Genomic DNA, 18,644 nt, shown 5'->3' on the forward strand with positions numbered 1-18,644 from the left:
AAACTGGTATGCCACTAACCTTCCCTCAGTTTTCCTTAAAGACATCAAGCTCAGAGCCTCAACACATGCTCTACCTAGAATGCTTTTCCTTCTACTCTTGGTCAGCTCATGCTTCAGGGCTCAATGACATTTTCTCATTGAGGTTTACTCCTATGGCCTTGAGAGAGTTGAACAAATAGAATTGTTTCTAGGTCTCATCGGTGGCATTTGGCACATGTTCCCCTGGCAATGTCACTTCTGTCATGGCCTCCACCCACCTCCCACTCAGATGATAAAGACCTCAACAGCAGACTCTCTCTCCTCTTATGCTGAGACCCCACAACAGCTTGCTCAAACTGTGCCCAAGAAATCTCTTTCACTAAAATGCTTGTTTGTCCCCACCCCTTCCTTCACCCACCATATCCAATAAGTCATTCTACCATAGTCCAGCCGATCTCACCATGTCCTATGCTTTTCTCTAGACTACGCCTTTCCCTCCATTCCCTTCACTACTGCCCTAACTCAGGGCTATTCCTCTTTCACTTAGGTTCCTCCCACAGTTCCTCACTGCCCACCTGCTTCCATCCATTCCTCACTATAGTTGGGGACTCTAAAAACTAATTTGACCACTGATATTTCCCTTCTCAAAGCTATTCCAAAAAACCCACTCTCACCCCAATGTCCCAAGAGTAACACTTGGGGACCTTCATAAAAATCAAGCCCCAGTCTACAGCCATACCACCCTGAACAAGCCCCATCCTGTCTGATCTCAGAAGCTAAGCAGTGTCGGGCCTGGTTAGTACTTGGATGGGAGACCAGCTAAGAAGAATAGGTGCTGTAGGTGTAAAAAATGAAAAATAAGGGATTGTAAGCTGACAATGTCTTTGCAATCTGTGAGGTCAACCAAGGGTTGCCTCTCCTAAAAAAAATAAATAAATAAAATAAAATAAAATAAAATAATAAAATCAAGCCCCAGCTTTGTTTCACACAACTGCTAGAGCTCCAGTCACTCCAGGCCCCCTAGCCCTGTCCCAGATATGCTGGCTTTTTTAAGACTTTATGCCTGTCCTGCCTTGCCCTCAAAACTTCCATCTACAAAACTACTAATCAGTGTGCAATGAAAATAATGTTGAAACACTTTCTATGTACCTGGCACTATGCCAGGCTTTTTTCATACCTAACCTCATCTAATTCTCAAATCACCTCACGAAATAATTGTTATCATTCCCATTTTACAGACGTGGAAACTGAGGTTCAAGAAAAGCAGGGGTGGAATTGGTCTCCAGGTGTATCTGATTTCAAAGCTGCTGTGCACTAACCTCTCTGGGAAATGCACCCAGTTTCCAGCCCAAGGCAGGACCTTATCTCTTGTCCCAGCATTGCTGCCAGAGCCTGTGTGTGGCTGTCTCTGCCAACACCTCCTCCCAACGTGTGCATCCCAAAGACAGGACCTGGGCTGACTGAGTTGAATCCCCGGCACTAAGCAATGTATAGACTGATGCTCTGTGGGGTTTCTTAATAAACAGATGGAATGACCATAGCATCTGTGGCCAAGGAAAGGCCTTGCCAAAAGAATTAAAACACAACACTGTTATGGCGCGAACAATTCTGAGACCCACGGAGCCAATTGAGATTAATTATGAGCCTTTATTAGCCAGCCGGCGACTGACTCTCTACCACGCAGGGCTAGAGGAGATCAGCCCCGAGCTTTCAGAGCAGGCAGCTGATAAAGCTCAAGACCATATCCTGGTGGTCTCCTGAACAAGCCAGCAGATTACAGAAGTGGAAGTTGGCTTTTAGCATATCTTTGCCTGGAACAACACCCTTAATTAACAAGTAAATGGATTACAGAAGCAGACATTGGCCATCTACATATTTTATACAATACACTTCCTAAACCACACACAAGCAAGTAAGACAACTTCTGATATCTAAAGATATTTCTTCCCTGTGGCTGACTTAGCTAGTTTGCTCACTTGAAAATTTTCCACCCTTAACAACACCTGCGTCCGCACCCCTTCAGCCGGCCTTGCACATGCTCGGTTTCCTGGCCCACATTCTAGCAGCCGGGCCAAACCAATCTTCACGAAGGAGCGCAGCGGGGCGGACAGAGGGAGCAGCAGGAATAACCAGGCTTGCTTCCTGCAACAAGGGCTAGGCCTCCATACCTCTCCAGCCCGCCTCCTCTCACGCGAAGAGCAAGGGGCCCCTGGCGGAGCGGAGCCCCAGGCGCGCTCCCCTGGGAGGAAGTGGGGCGGGCCGCGGATCGGAACGCCAGCCCCGCCCCCGCCCGCGTCGGGCCCCGCCCCGTTGTGAGGCTATAAAGTGCCGCGCTCCGCTCGGCGAGCGCAGTGGCGGCTGCCAGGGCTTCGTTTTCGGTTTCAACTCTGGCCGCGGCCGGCTACCCGTCCGCCCCCAGCTCCCTGTGCGGTAGCCGCTCCGGCGTCCGCGTGGTCCCCGGGCTCCGGTGCTCGGCGTGAAGCCCTGGCCCCGGCGGCCGGGGCATGGGCTAGGGGCGGCGGGTAAGGCGGCTTCCCGCAGGGCCGTGACTCGCACCGGCTTCAGCATGAAGACCCTCATAGCCGCCTATTCCGGGGTCCTGCGAGGTGAGCAACGGGCCCAGGCTGCCCGGAGTGAGAGCTCTAATGGAAGATCTGTGGTATCGTGTGAGGGGTCTGGGCGATGGGGTGAGGGTCTGGGAGATGACCTGTCACCACCAAGGGGTCTGCAAGGCCTTGTGGGCTTTCTTCCTGGGGTTATGAAGCTGCAAGTTTTTCAGGAAAGGCTGTGATAAAGGACTCTAAGGCAAGCAAGAGCATGTTCTTATAATGAGGGTACGTTGCTGAAGGACTGGCCACTATGTAGGTTGAAGTCCCGACCTCTTTTCATTTGACAAAGCTTGCCGCCCCCACTCTCCTTAGATCATTTGCGTCCGGAATGAGGGGAGAATAATGGTTACCTAGTCTGATCTAGGCAATCCAGCATGGTAGTCAAGTCTGGGTTTATTCTCCACTCTGGCACTCATCAATATTTGCAATTTCTGTGACATCATTTCCCTTCCCTCAGCTTGTTCTTCTCATCTGTGAGATAGGGGTCATATTTGAGAACTCTTCTCCAGCCCCTAGCATTGTTGGTGGTCCCTGGCAGTTCTTCCCCTCTCCTCACCAGGCAGAGCAAGGCGAGAGAGACTGCATGGGTAGAGTGGCAAGGGTTTTGCAATGCCCTGAAACAGCCACCAGACAGAGAACATGCCTGGCTGGGACAGGTGTGCCGGTACCTGCCCTCTACCCCACACCCATCCTCCAGCCCAGGCTCTGGGACCCACTCAGCAGCGACTGTGAACTAGCACACTTAGAACGAGGGGCAGAGGACCCTGGGTGCCCCCTAGTGTGGAACTGAGTCTCTCAGTGAATCAAGGGCAGAGCTATTCCCAAGTGAAAGAGCATCCCTTCCACTTCCCACACTGCCCACCTATAGTTGGAAAAACTGTGGTTATAGAAGGCATAACCTGCCCAAAGGTTTCTTAACAGATGCCTTGGCCATGGGATTAAATACGAATCTAGAAGACCCTGGGAAGTCCTCATAGCTGTCCTGATCTGAGTGTGTCTTGCTTGAATCCTCCTACCCTTTTTTTCTGCTTATTGAACCTGCCCTACTTAGGGTTTTCTTTAGTAACTAACAACCGCCTACTTCACCCACCTTCATTATAAAAAATACAACATGCTAACTATTTTCTATATTTGAAAAATATAGAAAAACAGGATGAAAATAAAAATTGCTGGTATCAACTACCCAAAGATAGTTTTCTATTGCCTTTTAGTATATTCTTTATAATTCATACACATTATATAAAGTTGAGGGCACGCTGTAGATATAGTTCTGAATCCTGTTTTCTCCCTCTTGATGTTACATCATGAGTATTTCCTTCTCTTACTCAAAACCACTTATAATATTATAGTGGCTACAAGGTAATACACCCTGAAGCTGTATGTATTCCAGTTTAACCGTATCCTGGGTGTTGGTGGTGTTACCTGTGTGATTGTTGCTGTGATTGCTCCTCTTGGTCTGGATGCTGCTTGTTGCCCTTGGAGAGGTACAGAGCTGCTGTTGCCTTCTTGGATAGCAAGCAGACTAAGCTGCCCTATGTACCTGGCCCAATAGCCTCTTGACAGCTCTCTTACTTAAGAGTGCTGGTCTGTTCACCGTTCTCTTTGATACTCGTAACAGGGGAAGGAAGGGACTTACTCATGTTCATGCCTTTAAAAATGCCTTTGTCTCTAGGGAATGGGCCAGGTCTCTGTGCTAGTCCTTCCCGGAGATACCTTTTCTTCGCCTCTGCGGTCCATAGGCTGAGAGCTGTATCTTCCAGGAGCCAGGGACCCTGACTTGCATTTTTGACCTAGAGTTTGTCATTCAGGAAGACTTCTAGTGAATGATTTTGACCAAGTCACTTGATATCATATCAGGAGCATTTCCCCATGTTGTTATCACATCTTGAAAACATTTTTTTTAAAAAAATTGGCTGCAAGGAATTCCATAGTGGGATGCAGCAAAGGCTGGTATGAAATGCAAACCAATTACTTCAGTTCTCTGGGATCTACTTTGGTAACAGACTGGGTGGGGTAAGCAAATTTTGTGTTATCTAGGCATCTCTATTAGACCTGCTTTCTACATCCTTGGTTTTTGATGACACTCCCCAGTGGCCTGGTTTGCCTGTGCAGATAAGTTTCCATTGTTGTGAGGTGGTGAACACCCTGTTAGTGGCGGTATTCCAGGAGAGAACATGGATTCTGTGAAGGGAAGTCCTATGATGGGTGAGAGATTGAAATAGATATCCTGGTATCTGGTTTCTTGACCAAAAGAAAAGATCACTTGTATGGGTAGGTGGGTGTCTCTTTTGAGGCGGGGAGATGGGAGTCTCTGTTGGTATTTTCTAATTTCCGAAGGTCTATCCTGGGACCAGGGTGGAGGCTGCAGAGTTAGTCACATTTGCATCCCTGCCTTTGCCCCTGCATGGGAGACTCTTCGGTCAGAGCCCTCTGATGCCTGCCTATATCCCTAGGATTCAGCGCATGACCCCGCATGAAATGGTGGCAGCCTTGGTAAAATTCTGAGCTGATTTGTTTTGTGTGGCTCCAAAGAGCAAGGCGAGGAACAGGGGTGGGATTATGGGTGACAGGTTTTGATATAATGGAGGAATTCTTTCTAACAGCTGTTGCAGACTGCAGCAGCCTCGGTGTGGGTTGCAGTGAATCTCCCCATCACTGGGGGATATGCAAGCAGGCAATTAATGGAGGTAAAACGAAGAGGCTAGATTGTTGGGAGATAACTCTGAAACTGAGGGTTGACAGTTACCTAACCTAGACTTACATTATAGGATGAGAACATCATTCTCATGTTCCCCTGTCCTCCAATTCTTTGTAGCATTCCTCTTCCCCTATACCACTTCCCCAACTGCACAGAGGCCACTTTGAGGTTATTTGTGTTACCGAGGACTCTTTTGGGCTGGGAAAGGAGGGCCAGGAATAATAGTTTATTAGCAGATTGGATGAGTCAGCAGTGGCCAGTGTGGAAATCCTGCTCCACCCCCATCTTCCCACCCCCAAATTCAGCAGCAATAATTGAGTGATAAAATCATAGCTATCTGTCAATACTGGATCTGGCCCAACCCTCATGTTACAGGTAGGACACTGAGAGCCCCAGAGAGAAGGCACTCCTTAAACCAAGAGAGAAGTATGGTGAGATGGCTGAGGGATGAGCACGTGGCTCTGGTCATTGTAGATGCTCAACAACTTCCAGTTTCCATGATCAGGGTGGCAGATCACGGCCCCCTCCCCCCACCACCGAAGCTTTTTGAGGAAGCTCTCCCAGCTTGCCTTGATGCATAGAGACACCACAAGCCCCCAGGGCTTTGATGCCAGGTGAACTGCCAATTGCCCCTCATCATACTTCAAACCTTCCAAACTTTTCCTTGTGGCTGTGAAACCCCACGTGAGCACCTGCCGACCTAATCTCCTATAGAGTTATGCTCCAGAACTGCCGATGGTCTTCCTCTTCCTGCAACATTCCCACCAATTTAGTCCTATCTCAGGGCCTTTGTGTGTGCAGCTCCCCTGCCCAGTCTTTGCATGGGTGGCTCCTGATCATTCAGTCTTCTCTCATAGGCTTTTCCTGTCCACACCACCTGGAGAACCTCCCCCTAGTCGCTACATCTTGTTTTATTTTTTATAGCCCTTATCATTACCTAAAATATCATATGTACTTCTCAGTTTAGGTAATTGTCTTTCCCATAAGAATATCAGCCCCTTGGGAATGAGGACCTCGTCTGTCTTTCTCGGTGTTGTGTCCCTGGCATCTAGCACTGCACCAGCATGTAGTAGGTACTCAGTAAATATTTGTTAAATGAACGAATCATTTATGGGCCCTCAGCCCTCCTGAGAGCTGCCCCATTCCTCTTGGCAGGAAGCCCTGCTTTTAGCCTTAGTGTGATTCTTCGATCCTTCCTCAGGCTTCCTCTATGCCTGCCTATGCTGGGTGCTGGGGCGCAGCTATTCCCTGCCCTAGAAACACCCACAATCTCATGAGGAACTGAGGGCCAAGTAGGTATAGCCGAGCTCACCATGGTTCCCCTCATCACTTCCAGGGCTTAGAGGCCAGGGAGCAAGGATCCAGCCCTGGCTTCCTTCCGCAATGTGGCTGACAGCTCACTTCCCTTTGGGGATCTTACTCCCCCATATGGAAAATAAGATCAGAAATATCAAACTCTCAAGAATGTGAACTTTGAGTGAACGTGAATGGAAAGTACTTTGTAAACTAACTTGTGACACTCAAGTTAGTCCTTATCATTTATCCTGTGTGACACGTGCAACAGGCCCCGAACACTACAGAGAATTGTAGGCTTCACTCTGGAGCATCTAAGAAGTTTTGCCGTGGTGGAGACCCTTTGGTTTATTGATGTGTCAGACTCTATTGCACACAGGTCGGTCAGCCCTGGTCCCTGCCTTTGAGGAAGTGAGACTAGGGAGATGTACACAAGATAACAGTGTACAATGATCCACGCAGGGACAGGGAAGGAAGCAAGGGGAATTGTGGGGACTTGGAGGTGAGGGTGGGGTAGCTAAATCATCTTGGGATCAGGGAAGCCTTCCTGGAAGAGTTGCTATTCAGTCTGGCTATTGAGAGATGAATAGGCATTAGCAAGGCAGGCAAGAATAGTCAGGTACTGGGAACAGCATAAACAGAGGTATGAGATTTGGGTCGGGGAGGGGCGGTCTGACTGCAGGGCCTTTTAGCGACCAACACAGGCCAAGGTCCTGGTGTGCTGAGAGGCCTAGAGACAAGAGAGACAGTGGATGCTGTGTCCAGGCCTGGAGTGGCTTACCTAAGCCCATTGGGGGCTGGTTGGAGAGTATTGGGGTAATGGGGGAGATTTGAGAGGTCCTGGGAGAGTAGCATAATACATTTAGAATTTCTTGGCCTCTGCCACTTCTGGGGCCTCCTGGGATGGAGATGCTGCTGGCAAATTTGAGGGCCTGGAGCTAGGAGTCAGGCCTGAGTTCTTTCTAGCCCCTGCTCTGCCCCTGAACTGCTGTGAAGCCTGAGCAAGCCACAACTCCTTCCTGACTCTCAGTCTCCTGATCTATAAAATGGGCAAAAGCATCATGCCCAGGTTGACCTGCAAACCCCAGGATGCTGAACCCCTGAACTCTTTGTGCAAATCAACAGAAGCAGGAAATATAAATCTCTTTCATTATTCAAGCAGATTTAACAGCCCTGAGCAAAGGGCCAGGAGCCTTACTCTGCATCTGCTTTCCGTGTGGCCTTGGACAAGACCCTGCCCTCTTGGAACCTCATCCTCCTCATCTGTACAGTGAGGAGGGCTTGATGAGATGGCCCCATTGGGTTCATTCCAGCTCTGCTGCAGAAATGTGATTCCAGTCCTGCTCCTGACTGCGGTGGGATGCTGGGGGTCAATCTCCTCTTCATTCTTGTCCTCAGTTTGTCCTTGTGAGAATGGGTTCAGGTCCTGCTTGGGGTCCAGGTAAATGACCCCAGAGCTTAGCTCCCCATACTCGCTTATGGGGAGCTATTTTAAGGACTCCTTGGTGACTGCCCACGGGCTGGTGGTGTTGCCATGGCAACCCCTCCACTTCAGTAGCTGTTTTTTTAATGTGTCAGAAGGTGGAGGTGGGGAGTGGGGGCCATTCGGGTCCTCAGCAATCATCTCCATGGTCCCAGTCAAAGTTCCAGAGTGTCAGGAACATGGAATTACTAGAGCCCCACTTCCTTGACCTCACCTCCCAGGACTCTGCCTACTTCATGAAAACCAAATACTTGAAAACCTCTGGAGTAGCCCAAGGAGGGGCCTGTCGTCTCTTTAGGGGATCTTTTGTGGGTAAAAATTCGTTAGTAGATTCTAGTAGAGCAAGGAAGGCCCAGATTGTCAGGACCTCAAGATTTCAGCTGATCCAACCCAAACCCCTCTCAGTGCCAGTGGGGGAACTGAGACCTAGAGATGGTTTGAGGAGTCCCAGGTTCCTAGCATATCTGTGGATACTCAGATTGCCTGGGTCCCTGCCCAGATCCTCTGCAGAAGGCCCTGAGGACTGAGAAGCAGTAATCTACTGAGCCCAGGCAGGGTCCTGATAAGCAAGCCAGGAGCTTCCCAGTCAGCACACCTGCCACAGCTGTGTGTTGGCTTCCCACTGGTTTGGCTTCCCCCTTGAGCTATTGTGCTCATGGCCTTGCTTTAAGGACTCCTAATTTGCAAAACAGAACACTTAAAGTGGGGATTATTAGCCCTTCCAGAAAAGAACTCCCCAGTGTGTTGGACCAGGTAAGTGGCTGGCTAATTGCACAGGGACCCTTAGGCACCATCTGCAGTTCATAGAGAGAATAGGAGGAGTGGGTAGCAATCTTCCTGGCCTTCAGGGTTGAGTTCAGGACTCCTTGGCCTGGCATACCCAGCCTTTCATGACTCCCTCTCCACTTTCTCACCTAGACTCATACACTCACACAGTCTCTGCTGTAGCCTGGCTGAACTACTTACAGTTAATTCCTCACACTTATGCTCTCTGTCTTCCAGGCCTTTGCAAATGCCATTTGCAGAACTCCAGTACCTGAGGTCCTGACTCTGCACCTCCCTCCTGTTAGCTTGGCAAACTCTTACTCATCCTTTACATCTCATCTGACCTATTACTTCCTTCAGGAAGGCATTCCTGAGAACATCCTCTAGGCTGGATTGGGGGCCTCCTCTGGATTCCCTGGCCCTGACTTATCCTCTGTGTCTAATTATTCATAGCCCTGTTTCCTGTGGCTGTCATAGCTGGGTTAGGTAGCCCTGGGAAAGAGCTCAGCCTCCAGCAGGTGCCCAAGAAGCAGAGGAGAGGCAGGGTCTGGAAGCTCTCATCCTGGTGCAGCACCTGGCATATGAAGGGTACTTAGAAAGCATTTGTTGAATGAATGTTAATGTTTGGCTTCACCCTTCTCTCCCTTCCTCTGGAGCCTTCCATTTTTGCCCCTTTCTTTAACCCTCCAGCTGAAGGAGACCTTGCCCTCCTGAGTCCCCAGAAAGCTCCATTCGACCCTCTGTTATGGCCTAGGTCAGTCAGCCATGGACTGGGCTTATCTCTGTTCTTGTCCAGGCCCTGTTTGTTCATCTCAGTCTCCTCGAGCATCCAGTCATTCAGCAAACATTGACCGAGCACCTGCTCTGTGCCTGACCCTGTGCTGGGCACAGGGACCTAGATAAATAAGACATGATCCCTGCAAACAAATGCACGCTCCTTCCCATAATGAGAAAGGCTGAGTAGAGAGGGGTGTGGTGAGGTTAGAGGAAGGAAGTCTTCCCCCAGGAAGAGTCAGCTTGGACGGGTGAGGAAGATCTCCAAGGGGCCAGTGCCCAATGCCTGGCTGGTGCTGAACCACTAACCAGACTGGACTTATAAGTGACAGGACTCTACCTGGGGGAACTGCAAGCAGGGCCAAGAGTGTGAGGAGACTTCCTGGAGGGAAGGAGTGGCTGGCTGAACATGTGGTGAGATGAAGAGTGGGACAGCTTCGTGTGCAGGTTTTGCCAGAGCACAGCCTAGACTTGGGCTCTGAAATAACAGGTAAATCTCTCCAGAGCTATGATGGGTCGTTATCACAGGTGTGGACTCCTGCTGAAAGCTACCTTGGGGTGGGGGCTGGGGGGCGGAAGAGAGCTTGCCTCTGGCCTTGAAGATGTGGCATCTCTTTGGCACTTGTTTTAGCTTCCTGGACCTCCCTGGAGCTGAAAGGGTCAGCCAAGGGTTAGTATGTTCTTCCTCTGCTTCCAGGCAGACTTGTACTCAGCCCTTTGGAGTAGCTTGGGGCAATTTCCTCACCGTCCACTTGGCAGTTGGTGACTCGGTGGCATCTCTGAGGAGCCACTGAGTATCTTTCTGCTCTCTGACAGGCATGCCAGATGCCGTTTCTTTTCCTTAAGTTCTTTAGATTCCTCACAACAATCTTGAATCATAACTAAAGGACACTGGGTCTCAGACAGGGGTAAAGACTTTCAAGGTCTCATCGCAGGTAAGAGGTCAGAGCCAGGATTTGAATCCCAAGTCTGCTGATGTCAACACTTCTACTCCGAGGCAGGGCAGCGGTTGTTATTACTATTAGGCAGGAGAGTACACCGAGGCTCACTTGATAATTACTGGCATTCTTGTAGGTCTTTACTTTTTATGTAGCTCTTGCCTATACATTATCTCATTTAATTCTCACAACAGTCTGGTGAGGTAGGTATTAGCTTCATTGTACAGATGAAGAAACTGAGGCTTGTGCAGGAAGTGACTCACAAAGCTACGCTTCCGACAAGTTAGGGGCCAATTCTCCTGACGCTCGGCTTCCTGTCCTCCGCACCTTCCCGAGGTCGGCTGGCCCCCTCCCCAGATGCCAGTAGTGATGGTGGGTAGAAGAAGCATTGTGGGCCGTCAGAGTCATGACCTTTGTGCTCCTGCCTTCCTGTGGAGGCTGGCCATGCTCAGTGCCTCCTCTCCACAGGTCAGAGGGTCCTCTTACACTGCTCTCTAGCTTATTACTCTCAAATTATTTTTCTTCGTAGCTCTCATCACTGCCTGACACTACATCATACCTTTACGTATAAGTTCTTTATCTCTCCCTCAAAAAAATTTAAGGCCCCTGTGGCTAGTATAGTGCTTGCTACCTCCTAAGTGCTCCATGCTTCAAGTCTTATCTCTGTCCCTACCCACCTCCTCTGGAAGCCATTTTTGACTACTGTTGCCCTTTCTAGTTTCTCTATTCTCAGCTTTGTTTGGGGTAAACGTGAACCCCCATTCTTGGGTCATAGAACATTCACTTTGGGCCTGCCTCTTTTCAACTCCCTCCGATACTGTTCCAGCAGTTGCCCCCAACCACGGTGCCCACTTTCTTCCTCTTTGCCTCCCAGATCTTGCCCTCAGAGCCCTGCCGAGGCCTCATCGCCTCTGTGGAGCTTCCCCTATCACTACCCTCTCTCTGCTCCCTCTTCTCATAACACACAACTTTGTGTTTGCCCATTATTAACACCCCTTCCCTCTCTGGCCCATGGTAGAAACAATGACAGTAGCTACCACTTAATCACCTATCATGAGTTTTCTTCGTTTCGTCCTCCCGAAAACCTGTGAGGTGGGATTATTGTCCTCATTTGACAAATGAGAAAACTGAAACTAAGAGAGCCTAAGCGACTTGCCCAAGATCACAGAGCTATGCAGGACCAGAGCTGGCCCAGGGCCCTTTTTCAGATTATGAGAATTAGAGGTCAGACCCTGCACCCTCAGGCTTATGTGAGAGGAAACCTTGGTTTTATCAGCTCTGGGTGTGCCTCCCTGGTCACTGTGCTATCAGATGTTGGCAAAGAGGTTTTCAGACACACAGACACCCCTCTTCCAAGGTGGGCCTATGAAGAAGGGTGTTTGGCCCTACTGCCATGGGCAGCTCTGGCTTAGCCCTTGCAGAAGGGGCTCAGCTTATGGGAACGTGTGTTGGGGGGGGATGGCGGAGAGCGGGGTTCACATTCCTTTCGTAGCCAGTCTACAGGAGAATGCTCCCTCTAGACTTGGGGCATGGAGTAGGGCAAAGCATGCAGTCCTCCCTCAGCCAGGGGCGTGTCCCTGAAGTGTGGACTGGCTTGGTTAGTGGGGACCAGCCCTCAACAGCGTGGCATTTAGAAAATGAGGGACTCGGAGCTCAAATACCTGCCTTGAGTCCAGGTTCCCCTACACTCTGACCTCAAGGAGGTGATTTAACGTATTTTGGCTTCATCTCACCTCGATTTCCTTCTATGTGAAATGGTGTTGCCCATCCCTGCCTTGTCTACCTTTTTGGGGAGAGCTGTGGACAGCGAAGCCCCATATAGACAAGAAGGGAGGCAATTCCTTTCTGAGTGTAAGCTGCTCTGGGCCCCTCTGGCAGCTCTACTCTCACCAAACCTAGGAGCAAGTGAGCCGTGTAAAATAAATGGGGCCTGGGAGCAGCTATATGAATTTGACTTTGGGAACCTTTTTTCATAAGACTAGTCAGCTCGCTCTATAGCTTGTCTTGTCTCGTCTCCCTCCATGAAAAAAAGGACAGGGGTTCTGTTCCCATCACAGGTGGGAAAACTCATGCTGAAGGAGGGTAAGAGACTCACTTTCCCCACCCCATCTTCAGGGTCCTCAGTGATGGGGTTGGGGACCTTCCTGTCAGGCAGCTCAGTTTAACTTGAGCATCTAGGCCTTCAACTGCCTCTGAGGCCTATGGATTTGCTTATTCATGTAGTGAACAGGCTTTCTTTCACATGCCTTGTGTAGGCTCTGAGCACACAGATGAATCAGGTGCCAGCCCTAGTGTCCAAGAGACGCTGGCAGTGGAGAGTGGCCAAGTAAATAGATACTGGCTGCTGTGGGACTGATGCTGAGAGGGTGCACAGATAGTGCCATGTGCCAAGGGAGGGTGAGTAAGGAGTGCCAAAGAAACAGATTAGAGTTGGGACTTGGCTAGATGCTGAGGCTTCTTGCTGGCCCCTCCCAGGACCTGAAAACAGGCTGGTTGTGAAGGTGGTGGCAGTGGTGGCATCTGATTGCAGTATTGGCATCCAACCAGCTTTTACTGGACCCCTTCTAGCCACAGCCAAGGCAGAGGAGGTGCCGACAGCTGAGTGGTGAGGGCTGGTGGTGGCCTAGGGGTACCCAACTGAACCCTCACTTCCCATCTGCCAGGCAGCTGTGCCAGGGCTGTTGCAATGTGGCAAGGCTCTAAGTGGTGTCCTCAGGAGGGTGGACACCAGAGTCCAAGCAGTCGAAGAGATCATAGAGTTCATCCTCCCTACCCCCATTTTATAGATGGGGAAACTGAAGCCCAGAGAGATCGAGGGACTTAGAGGTAATGCAGGACATGGTGGCAGAGCTGGGACTGGAACCCCAAGGCCCGCTGCCACTTAGACTCCTGCTACACAAGACACCTGCTTCTGGCTTGCTCCTCTGATGGAAAATAGGTCATTCATTTCCCCCCATCCCTTCCCAACCTTCCCCCACTTTGTCACGGGGAGATGAGAGAAGGAACTTGGGGGACCTGCGGCATAGAGATAGAATGCCGGCCTGGATGTTAAGGCTGATTTGAGCCCAACTCTGGCACCCTCTGGCCAAATGTCCTTGGCTATGTCACTTCCCTGAGCTATTTTTATCACCATCAGAATGGGAGTGATGATGCCAAACTCACAGGCCTGATGAGGAGTCAGAGAACCTGTGGAAGTGGTATGGAAGCCCCCAAAGCTTCATGGACCGTGTGGGCACATATCTGTCACCCAACCCTACAGGGAGAGAGCCCGGGGGCCTGAGAAACAGCCAGAGCAGAGACCTTCTCTTCCTCTCACTTAGCAAACCTTACTGAGTATTCACTCTGGGCCAGGCCCTGGCAGGACACTAAGAACACAGATGTGGCTCAGAGCCAGGCCTGGCCTTTGGACGGATTCCAGGATGATGGGAGGAAGGACTTGTAACCAGTAGTGAGTACAAGGTGCGGGGCTGTGGGAGCCCAGAGGGAGGACTCCATTTCTCTCTTATTTCTCCGTACTTCTGGCCTCTCCTGACTTCATCTTTAGGAAGGTTCTCTCCATGGCAGGGAGCGGTGGTGGGGGGCCGGTGATCTGATGGTAAAATGGGCCCTGACAATTCCAGGCTTGTATAGGTCTTAGAGTTTATAATCCCAGAGAAGGAAAGACAACCTCTCTCCAAAGGCTTGCCCTGTCTGGGTTTTGAAAGAGAACTGCCTTATCCCATTATCAGGGGTTCATCAGGTAGGCAAGGTGAGGAGGGGCTTCCTAGGCAGAATAGCAATGACTCAATATTTCTTAGGTCTGTATGGGGCTTCCACGGGGCTGGGGTTCAGCGTCATGGACAGGCCAGCTCCTGGGGTTGGGCTCTGTGGTCAGCCAGGTTGGAATCGTCTGGCCAAGAGGCAACTGAGCGGGCCCCGGCCTGAGGAGTGTGGAGTGGTAGCTCGTTCCTGGCCTCCCTCTCTAGGCAACCACTCACCGATTCCCACAGGGACATCTGACACTCCTCAGTGGACTTGCACATTTCCCACTTTGTTGCAGAGCTGGCTATGGGCTGTAGTTGAGACAAAGCCGGTTGAAAACAGACTGGGTAGCATGGGAAAAGCCTGGCTCTGTCCAACTTGCTGTGGGGCTTGTGCAGGTCCCTCAGGCCCTCTTCCTATCTGGGTGAGGGCTGGACAAGATGGTCTGCAGCTCCTGCATTCTGCCCTTGTCTAACTGTGAGAGACTTCTAATAAGCTTAGCAGACCCAGGTTTTTTCGGTTGTTTCAATGGGGGATACGTCGCCAACATGGAATTCCTATATGCCCCACTTCCCTCCAAGCAGGAGAGCTCACATAGTGGTAATAAGAACAACCGGTTGGTTGGCCCTGACCCAAAGGCAGAGGCTGGACCCAGAGCCCTTTCCTTAAGCATTCATCAAGATGTTGGCCTCAGGTCTTGTTTGCAGTAGGCAGTGGTCAAATGAAACAATGTCTGATGTCCTTCCCCCCATTGCCTTTCTTTCCCTGCCCAGGAGAAGGTAGAGGCGCCCAGCTTCTCCCTCTGCCCCTGCCCCCCACCCCAGACTTGCCCGACCTGAGACTTTGGACTGAGGAACTTGTGAAAATGCAGATTTCGATTCAGTAGATCCACTCTGGGGCCCCACATCCTGTACTTCAAAACAGCTCCCAGACCACACTTTGAGTAGAAAGGTGCTGGATGGAGTCCATTCTATCTTTTCTTCACCCAGGGCACTGGCCTGTTCTGGACCCAGAACAGGGACTTGCCTACCCCTAAGCCTAATCTTAGCTGCATGGCCCCTGCTTCACCTCATCTGGCATATAGCTCAGGAGGCAGAGCCAGCTGCTAGGGATGACTTAGGAGGCTAGCCCTTGGAGCAAGAGTTCAGGCCTATGCTTGGGCCTCACTTCCCTCCCCATTTACCTCCCCAGGCTTCTCCCCATTTCTTAACAGGTTTACCAGGGCCTGGTTTACCAGGCCCTGAGCATACCCTATCCTTGGACTTGACTGTGTCCTATGAGCACTTGGTACTTGCTATGAGAGGAAAGATGATGACCTGAGCAGAGGGCAGGAATCCTGGGTTCCAGCCCTGGCTCTACTGCTTGGGTTACCCTGCACAAGTCAGTGAATTTCAGAGTCTCCCTGATGGTCCCATTGGACTATTCTAGATGACCTCAGAGGGCCATTAGTCTCCAAGATGGGTTGTTAGGAAAGTGTGGAGATGGGAAGGGCCTGTGACAGTAGGATTTTTATATGGAGGGTGAAGGAACATTTATGTGCCAAACCTCTAGAATGCCTCTGTGGCCCAGCCTTTTTATTTATTATTTTGCCACCTCCGATCCAGTTTACCTGTGGAGTATTAGATGCTTCTGAGCACCCAATTTGTGTGTTACACCCAATTTGTGTAACATTCCCTGAGGACATGTTAGGGGGCCCTGGTGGTATTGTCTGGGGTCACACAGTGAGTGGAACCAAAGTTTGAACTAAAGTCTGACTCTTCTGCTGCATCAAGCCCCCTCCCTCTGATCCATTAGACCAGGTAAAGGGGACAGGACTGGTATGCCTACCTTGAGGCCTGATGTTATCTGTGTACCTCCTAAAAGTCAAAGTAATTGTTGACTTTCAGGTGATGAGTATTATGTTCCTTTCTAAACTCGCTGTGACCTTGTTGTTCTACAGATTTTGAAGAAATGCAAAGGCTTGAGTGTAAGCCCCTAAACCCTCTCCCTCCCGCTCCCAGCAGTAGGCCAGGGTGAAAGGTCCTGAGACCCTCAAGGACAAGATTATGACTTAGTGTGAAGGAATGTTTGACCAGCACACAGTAGACAGTGAAGTTGTGCTGAGCACAGGGCATGCAGCTGGGGCTCAGCAGACATTTGAAATAGCCCACTCCTTTGGTCCAGCTGGCGGAAGGAATGCATTAGGAGCCTTGCCCATGCTCTTCCCCAGTGTTGCCTCTCCCGCAATGACCAGGCTTTCTGGTCACACTGCCCATCAGCCACTGGAGTCTGGAGTGTCATCCTGGGGACACAGCCACAGAGTCAATTAAGTGGGCATATCTTATTCTAACTTCCAGGCTTGGCACTTGCTTGGTAGCAAGCATAATTGCAGCCCTCAGTGTCCAAGGCTGCCTGAAGCTCACTGGCCACTGGGTGCTTTGCGGAAGTGAAGGCTCTGGCCTAATTATTCTCTGGGCTCCAAGCTTTGGGCACTAAGGTGAAGCTGAGAGTGCTGGTGGTCATGATATCGGTGGTGCTGGGGGTTGGGGCAAGAGGCCTCAGCTCCAGGAGAAAGGGTATCAGTCTTGGGGATAAGGGGAGCGGAGTGGCAGGGATTGGGCGTGCTCAAAGTACAGTTGGAGAAAAAAACATTACAAACTGGATGTTGAACCTATGTCCTTGGCCTCACAGAAACAGATAGCACAGATCAAATATTTGTCCTGGATCCAGATAAAGGAAAAGGACAAGAGTTTGAGGTGGAGGGAGAGACTGGGAAATTATGGATAGCCTCCCCCTAGCCTCTTTAGAGACCTCCAAAGTGAGGGTCTCTAAAATGACCCTCTGAGGGGACATCATTCCAATTGGGTATATATAGAAACTGGAGCACAGGGAGGCCCAGAATTATAAAGCTACTGGGTGGCAGAGCTAGGATTTGAACCCAGGCCTGCTGATTTGTGACCCATACTCTTCTCACATCTAGGAAGGTGCCTAAGGGCAGTGTTGGGGACTCTGAGGTTGGAGGGAACTGTGGCAGCCAGCTGACATCTTTCCTCTGTTATAGGCACTGGCTCCAGCATCCTCTCTGCCCTCCAGGACCTCTTCTCTATCACTTGGCTGAATAGATCCAAGGTGGAAAAGCAGCTACAGATCATCTCAGTGCTTCAGTGGGTCCTGTCCTTCCTTGTGCTGGGTAAGCCAGGGCTTAGAAGGTGAGGGCAGGTGGAGGCCATCTCCCAACAGAGGTTAGGGCAGGAGCTCTGCTCTTCAAGGGTGAGGGGTAAGAGCATCCTCCCACTTTCCACCTTTTGGGTCCCCGATCAAGTACTCTACCCCTAATCATGTGTGAGGATTTAGTGAGATTTGATGGGAGGTAGTGGTATGGTTCCCATTTTATAGATGGGAAACCCAGGTCTCAGAGAAGGTAAGTTACTTGTCCAAAGTCACACAGATTTGAATTCAGATCTATAGGACCCGAAAGCCTGTGCTTTTCCCACGTGCCCTGCCCACCAACAAACATTTCCAGCAGGTATATTACTTTGTCTTAAGGTACTATGGTGCTCGGTTTGAGTCTTAACTCTACCACAAACAAACTCTGTTCCCTTACCCAGCTTCCTTGATCTGTCTGAAAGTTAGTTTCCTCATTTCAAATGTGAGGAACATATTGCCTACTTCACATGGCTTTTGTGGGGATGAGGAACGAGAGCAGGTGGCACAGAGACTGGTTGTGGTGGGTTCTCACACACCCCGTGAACAGTCCCCAGCTGCTTTCCACAGCCAGCTCGTCTAATGCGTGCTTCCTCCCCTCTCAACACCTCCCACGTGAGTGCTTTGGTTGCTGCTTCTGCAGGTCCAGGTTGGTGCCCTCATTCCCTGGATTGCCGTCCAGACCAGGCTCAGGACATTGCGGGTTATGTGGGAGGAGGAAAGGGTCCACGGGGCCAGCAGCCTCTTGTCTTCCCCAGGCCCCTGTTGTCCCCAGCATAATAAGCGGCTTCCCCAGCACATCAGGGCAGACAAACCTGCTGCAGAGCAGCATAGAGTACATTCCAGTGTCTGTGGGCAAGTCCCTCTTGGTGGCCCAGTCTCAAAACTGTCCAGGCCGATTGGAATTATCAAGAGTTACCTTGTTAGTGCTGAGCAAGCATCCTTCCAGTGGGCATGGGGGCCTCTGAGCCTACATTTCCGGGCAGCTCTGTGCTGCCTTTCCTGCCCTTTGCAGGGCACAGGGGTGGCACATAGGTGCTATTTATCAAGTCCCCATAGTGTACCAGGCACTTGCCATGTCTTGACTTCGCACTTTACAGGTGAGGAAATGGAAACTCATGGAGGTTCAGTGAGGCTGTGAAGCCCACTAAGTCCAGAGCTGGGATCTGGGTGGAGACCAG

The 18,644-nt window shown here is 50.6% G+C and overlaps 1 protein-coding gene and 1 pseudogene across 1 annotated transcript in view; both read left to right on the plus strand.

Annotated features, from left to right (window-relative positions):
- Positions 1 to 704: 704 nt before the first annotated feature.
- Positions 705 to 823, plus strand: LOC120590649 (uncharacterized; annotated as a pseudogene).
- A 1,497-nt stretch (positions 824 to 2,320) lies between these two features.
- The window catches only part of DGAT2 (diacylglycerol O-acyltransferase 2), a 32,237-nt gene continuing 15,913 nt past the window's right edge, over positions 2,321 to 18,644 (plus strand). The window contains exons 1-2 of the mRNA XM_039848084.1: positions 2,321 to 2,585; positions 17,321 to 17,449. Of these exons, the coding sequence (XP_039704018.1) occupies positions 2,546 to 2,585; positions 17,321 to 17,449 (169 nt within the window). The 5' untranslated portion in view covers positions 2,321 to 2,545. The remainder of the gene's footprint in view (positions 2,586 to 17,320; positions 17,450 to 18,644) is intronic.

The sequence above is a fragment of the Pteropus medius genome, unplaced genomic scaffold (assembly GCF_902729225.1).
Source record: "Pteropus medius unplaced genomic scaffold, Ma_sr-lr_union100, whole genome shotgun sequence".
Lineage (NCBI taxonomy): Eukaryota > Metazoa > Chordata > Mammalia > Chiroptera > Pteropodidae > Pteropus > Pteropus medius.